At 48.1% G+C, this 7,500-nt stretch overlaps 1 protein-coding gene across 1 annotated transcript in view; it reads left to right on the forward strand.

Moving 5' to 3' along the window:
* Positions 1-7,500, forward strand: part of tenm4 (teneurin transmembrane protein 4) — a 598,174-nt gene that overhangs the window by 451,996 nt on the left and 138,678 nt on the right. The window contains 1 exon segment of the mRNA XM_031791303.1: positions 7,455-7,500. This exon segment is cut by the window's right edge and continues 109 nt beyond it. Coding sequence (XP_031647163.1) covers positions 7,455-7,500 — 46 coding nt within the window.

Consider the following 7,500-nt stretch of genomic DNA (forward strand, 5'->3'; position numbering starts at 1 on the left):
CAGCCTGACCTATAGCAGCCAATACAGTCTGACCTATAGCAGTCTGACCTATAGCAGTCTGACCTATAGCAGCCAATACAGTCTGACCTATAGCAGCCAATACAGTCTGACCTATAGCAGTCCTGACCTATAGCAGCCAATACAGTCTGACCTATAGCAGTCTGACCTATAGCAGCCAATACAGTCTGACCTATAGCAGCCATACAGTCTGACCTATAGCAGCCTGACCTATAGCAGCCAATACAGTCTGACCTATAGCGTCTGACCTATAGCAGTCTGACCTATAGCAGCCAATACAGTCTGACCTATAGCAGCCAATACAGTCTGACCTATAGCAGCCAATACAGTCTGACCTATAGCAGCTAATACAGTCTGACCTATAGCAGCCAATACAGTCTGACCTATAGCAGTCTGACCTATAGCAGCCAATACAGTCTGACCTATAGCAGTCTGACCTATAGCAGTCTGACCTATAGCAGCCAATACAGTCTGACCTATAGCAGTCTGACCTATAGCAGCCAATACAGTCTGACCTATAGCAGCCAATACAGTCTGACCTATAGCAGCCAATACAGTCTGACCTATAGCAGTCTGACCTATAGCAGCCCAATACAGTCTGACCTATAGCAGTCTGACCTATAGCAGCCAATACAGTCTGACCTATAGCAGCCAATACAGTCTGACCTATAGCAGCCAATACAGTCTGACCTATAGCAGCCAATACAGTCTGACCTATAGCAGTCAATACAGTCTGACCTATAGCAGCCAATACAGTCTGACCTATAGCAGTCTGACCTATAGCAGTCTGACCTATAGCAGCCAATACAGTCTGACCTATAGCAGCTAATACAGTCTGACCTATAGCAGCCAATACAGTCTGACCTATAGCAGCCAATACAGTCTGACCTATAGCAGTCTGACCTATAGCAGTCTGACCTATAGCAGCCAATACAGTCTGACCTATAGCAGCCAAATACAGTCTGACCTATAGCAGTATGACCTATAGCAGTCTGACCTATAGCAGCCAATACAGTCTGACCTATAGCAGCTAATACAGTCTGACCTATAGCAGCCAATACAGTCTGACCTATAGCAGCCAATACAGTCTGACCTATCAGTCTGACCTATAGCAGTATGACCTATAGCCGTCTGACCTATAGCAGCCAATACAGTCTGACCTATAGCAGCTAATACAGTCTGACCTATAGCAGCTAATACAGTCTGACCTATAGCAGCCAATACAGTCTGACCTATAGCAGCCAATACAGTCTGACCCTATAGCAGCCAATACAGTCTGACCTATAGCAGTCTGACCTATAGCAGTATGACCTATAGCAGTCTGACCTATAGCAGCCAATACAGTCTGACCTATAGCAGCCAATACAGTCTGACCTATAGCAGTCTGACCTATAGCAGTCTGACCTATAGCAGTCTGACCTATAGCAGCCAATACAGTCTGACCTATAGCAGCCAATACAGTCTGACCTATAGCAGTCTGACCTATAGCAGTCTGACCTATAGCAGCCAATACAGTCTGACCTATAGCAGTCTGACCTATAGCAGCCAATACAGTCTGACCTATAGCAGTCCTGACCTATAGCAGCCAATACAGTCTGACCTATAGCAGCCATTACAGTCTGACCTATAGCAGTCTGACCTATAGCAGTCTGACCTATAGCAGTCTGACCTATAGCAGCCAATACAGTCTGACCTATAGCAGTCTGACCTATAGCAGTCTGACCTATAGCAGCCAATACAGTCTGACCTATAGCAGTCTGACCTATAGCAGCCAATCAGTCTGACCTATAGCAGTCTGACCTATAGCAGCCAATACAGTCTGACCTATAGCAGCCAATACAGTCTGGACCTATAGCAGTCTGACCTATAGCAGTCTGACCTATAGCAGTCTGACCTATAGCAGCCAATACAGTCTGACCTATAAGCAGTCTGACCTATAGCAGCCCAATACAGTCTGACCCTATAGCAGCCAATACAGTCTGACCTATAGCAGTCTGACCTATAGCAGCCAATACAGTCTGACCTATAGCAGTCTGACCTATAGGGACAGGTCTGACCTATAGCAGTCTGACCTATAGCAGTCAATACAGTCTGACCTATAGCAGCCAATACAGTCTGACCTATAGCAGCAATACAGTCTGACCTATAGCAGTCTGACTATAGCAGCCATACAGTCTGACCTTATTAGCAGCCAATACAGTCCCTATAGCAGTCGCCCCCTCTAGCAGCCAATACAGTCTGACTATAGCAGTCTGACCTATTAGCAGCCCATACAGTCTGACCTATAGCAGTCTGACCTATAGCAGCCAATACAGTCTTGACCTATAGCAGTCTTCTGACCTATAGCAGCCAATACAGTCTGACCTATAGCAGTCTGACCTATAGCAGCCAATACAGTCTGACCTATAGCAGCCAATACAGTCTGACCTATAGCAGCCAATACAGTCTGACCTATAGCAGCCAATACAGTCTGACCTATAGCAGTCAATACAGTCTGACCTATAGCAGTCTGACCTATAGCAGCCAATACAGTTCTGACCTATAGCAGTCTGACTATAGCCGCCAATACAGTCTGACCTATAGCAGTCTGGACCTATAGCAGCCAATACAGTCTGACATTAGCGCCAATACAGTCTGACCTATAGCAGTCAATACAGCTGACCTATAGCAGTCTGACCTATAGCAGCCAATACAGTCTGAACCTATAGCAGTCTGACCTATAGCAGCCAATAAGTCTGACCCTACTAGCAGCCAATACAGTTTGGGGGGTTCTGACCTATAGCAGTCCTGACCTATAGCAGCCAATACAGTCTGACCTTATAGCGTCTGACCTATAGCAGCCAATACAGTCTGACCTATAGCAGCCAATACAGTTCGACCTATAGCAGCCCCTACAGTCTGACCTATAGCAGCCATTACAGTCTGACCTATAGCAGTCTGACCTATAGCAGTCTGACCTATAGCAGCCAATACAGTCTGACCTATAGCAGTCTGACCTATAGCAGTATGACCTATAGCAGCCAATACAGTCTGACCTATAGCAGTCTGACCTATAGCAGCCAATACAGTCTGACCTATAGCAGCCTGACCTATAGCAGTCTGACCTATAGCAGCCAATACAGTCTGACCTATAGCAGTCTGACCTATAGCAGTCTGACCTATAGCAGCCAATACAGTCTGCCCCTATAGCAGTCTGACCTATAGCAGTATGACCTATAGCAGCCAATACAGTCTGACCTATAGCAGTCTGACCTATAGCAGCCAATACAGTCTGACCTATAGCAGCCTGACCTATAGCAGCCTGACCTATAGCAGTCTGACCTATAGCAGCCTGACCTATAGCAGCCAATACAGTCTGACCTATAGCAGTCTGACCTATAGCAGCCTGACCTATAGCAGTCTGACCTATAGCAGTCTGACCTATAGCAGCCTGACCTATAGCAGCCAATACAGTCTGACCTATAGCAGCCTGACCTATAGCAGCCTGACCTATAGCAGTCTGACCTATAGCAGCCTGACCTATAGCAGCCTGACCTATAGCAGCCTGACCTATAGCAGTCTGACCTATAGCAGCCTGACCTATAGCAGCCTGACCTATAGCAGCCTGACCTATAGCAGCCAATACAGTCTGACCTATAGCAGCCTGACCTATAGCAGCCTGACCTATAGCAGTCTGAACCTATAGCAGCCTGACCTATAGCAGCCTGACCTATAGCAGCCAATACAGTCTGACCTATAGCAGCCAATACAGTCTGACCTATAGCAGTCTGACCTATAGCAGCCAATACAGTCTGACCTATAGCAGTCAATACAGTCTGACACTATAGCAGCCTGACCTATAGCAGTCTGACCTATAGCAGCCTGACCTATAGCAGCCAATACAGTCTGACCTATAGCAGCCAATACAGTCTGACCTATAGCAAGCCAATACAGTCTGACCTATAGCAGCCAATACAGTCTGACCTATAGCAGCCAATACAGTCTGACCTATAGCAGCCAATACAGTCTGACCTATAGCAGCCAACAGTCTGACCTATAGCAGTCTGACCTATAGCAGTCTGACCTATAGCAGCCAAGACAGTCTGACCTATAGCAGTCTGACCTATATTAGCTAATACAGTCTGACCTATAGCAGTCTGACCTATATTAGCTAATACAGTCTGACCTATAGCAGCCTGACCTATAGCAGTCTGACCTATAGCAGCCTGACCTATAGCAGCCTGACCTATAGCAGCCTGACCTATAGCAGCCAATACAGTCTGACCTATAGCAGCCTGACCTATAGCAAGCCTGACCTATAGCGTCTGACCTATAGCAGCCTGACCTATAGCAGCCTGACCTATAGCAGCCAATACAGTCTGACCTATAGCAGCCAATACAGTCTGACCTATAGCAGTCTGACCTATAGCAGCCAATACAGTCTGACCTATAGCAGTCAATACAGTCTGACCTATAGCAGCCTGACCTATAGCAGTCTGACCTGATAGCAGCACTGACCTATAGCAGCCAATACAGTCTGACCTATAGCAGCCAATACAGTCTGACCTATAGCAGCCAATACAGTCTGACCTATAGCAGCCAATACAGTCTGACCTATAGCAGCCAATACAGTCTGACCTATAGTCGGTAGCAATCATACAGTCTGACCTATAGCAGTCTGACCTATAGCAGTCTGACCTATAGCAGCCAATACAGTCTGACCTATAGCAGTCTGACCTATATTAGCTAATACAGTCTGACCTATAGCAGTCCTGACCTATATTAGCTAATACAGTCTGACCTATAGCAGTCTGACCTATATTAGCTAATACAGTCTGACCTATAGCAGCCATTACAGTCTGACCTATAGCAGTCTGACCTATATTAGCTAATACAGTCTGACCTATAGCAGTCTGACCTATAGCAGCCAATACAGTCTGACCTATATTAGCTAATACAGTCTGACCTATAGCAGTCTGACCTATATTAGCTAATACAGTCTGACCCTATAGCAGTCTGACCTATATTAGCTAATACAGTCTGACCTATAGCAGCCATTACAGTCTGACCTATAGCAGTCTGACCTATATTAGCTAATACAGTCTGACCTATAGCAGTCTGACCTATAGCAGCCAATACAGTCTGACCTATATTAGCTAATACAGTCTGACCTATAGCAGCCATTACAGTCTGACCTATAGCAGTCTGACCTATATTAGCTAATACAGTCTGACCTATAGCAGTCTGACCTATATTAGCTAATACAGTCTGACCTATAGCAGCCATTACAGTCTGACCTATAGCAGTCTGACCTATATTAGCTAATACAGTCTGACCTATAGCAGTCTGACCTATAGCTGCTAATACAGTCTGACCTATAGCAGTCTGACCTATAGCTGCTAATACAGTCTGACCTATAGCAGTCTGACCTATATTAGCTAATACAGTCTGACCTATATTAGCCAATACAGTCTGACCTATAGCAGTCTGACCTATAGCAGTCTGACCTATATTAGCTAATACAGTCTGACCTATAGCAGTCTGACCTATAGCAGTCTGACCTATAGCAGTCTGACCTATATTAGCTAATACAGTCTGACCTATAGCAGCTAATACAAAGTATATTGATTTACAATTGATTCAACATCAACTGACCACATACCAACAACTGTAACAACTGTATTGTGTTATACTACCAGTGTAACCAACAACTGTAATTAAAACACATGTATTGTGTTAGTATGTTGATGTATTGTGTTAGTATATTGATGTATTGTGTTATACTACCAGTCGAGATGCACTTAGAGCTGACGATTGCCCCATCCCTCCATCCCTCATCCCTCCATACCTCATCCCTCCATCCCTCATCCCTCCATACCTCATCCCTCCATCCCTCATACATCCATCCCTCCATCCCTCATCCCTCCATCCATCATACCTCCATCCCTCATCCCTCCATCCCTCATACCTCCATCCCTCCGTACCTCATACATCCATCCCTCATCCCTCTATCCCTCCATCCCTCATACCTCCATCCCTCATCCCTCCATCCCTCATACCTCCACCCCACATACCTCTATCCCTCATACCTCCATCCCTCCATACCCCATCCCTCCATCCCTCATCCCTCCATCCCTCATCCCTCCATCCCTCCATACCTCATCCCTCCATCCCTCATCGCTCCATCCCTCATCCCTCCATACATCCATCCCTCCATACATCCATCCCTCATACCTCCATCCCTCCATCCCTCACACCACCATCCCCCCCATTCTCCCTCCCTCCACCCCTCCATCCATACCTCCATCCCTCCATACCTCCTTCCCTCATACCTCCATCCCTCATACCCCCATACCTCCATCCCTCCATACCTCCATCCCTCAAACCTCATACCTCCATCCCTCATACCTCCATCCCTCATCCCTCCATCCCTCATACCTCCATCCCTCATACCTCCATACCTCCATGCCTCCATCCCTCATACCTCCTCCCCTCATCCCTCCATCCCTCATACCTCCATCCCTCATACCTCCATCCATCCATCCATCCCTCCATACCTCCATCCCTCATACCTCATACCTCCATCCCTCCATACCTCCATACCTCATACTTCATACCTCCATCCCTCCATACCTCCATACCTCATACTTCATACCTCCATCCCTCATCCCTCCATCCATCCATCCCTCCATACCTCCATCCCTCATACCTCCATCCATCCATCCCTCCATACCTCCATCCCTCATACCTCCTACCTCCATCCCTCCATACCTCCATACCTCATACTTCATACCTCCATCCCTCATCCCTCATACCTCCATCCCTCCATCCCTCATCCCTCCATCCATCATACCTCCATCCATCATCCCTCCATCCCTCATACCTCCATCCCTCATACCTCCATCCCTCATCCCTCATACCTCCATCCCTCCATCCCTCATACCTCCATCCCTCCATCCATCCATCCCTCATACCTCCCTCCCTCCACCCCTCCATCCCTCCCTCCATCCCCCATCCCTCCATCCCCCCTCCCTCATTCCTTCCCTCCATCATCCCTCCCTCCCACCATCCCCCCCCTTTCTCCCTCCCTCCACCCCTCCATCCCTCCCTCCATCCCCCATCCCTCCATCCCCCCTCCCTCCCTCCTTCCCTCCATCATCCCTCCCTCCCACCACCCCCCCCTTTCTCCCTCCCTCCACCCCTCCATCCCTCCCTCCATCCCCCATCCCTCCATCCCCCCTCCCTCCTTCCCTCCATCCATCCCTCCCTCCCACCATCCCCCCATTCTCCCTCCCTCCACCCCTCTATCCCTCCCTCCATCCCCCATCCCTCCATCCCCCCTCCCTCTCTCCTTCCCTCCATCCATCCCTCCCTCCCACCATCCCCCCCCTTTCTCCCTCCATCCCTCCTTCACTCCCTCCCCCCCTCCATCCCTCCACCCCTCATCTCTCCACCAGGTATCACAGTGGATAAGTACGGAGTGCTATTCTTTGTGGACGGGAC

This window comes from Oncorhynchus kisutch, linkage group LG15, assembly GCF_002021735.2.
Source record: "Oncorhynchus kisutch isolate 150728-3 linkage group LG15, Okis_V2, whole genome shotgun sequence".
NCBI classification, from domain to species: Eukaryota; Metazoa; Chordata; class Actinopteri; order Salmoniformes; family Salmonidae; genus Oncorhynchus; species Oncorhynchus kisutch.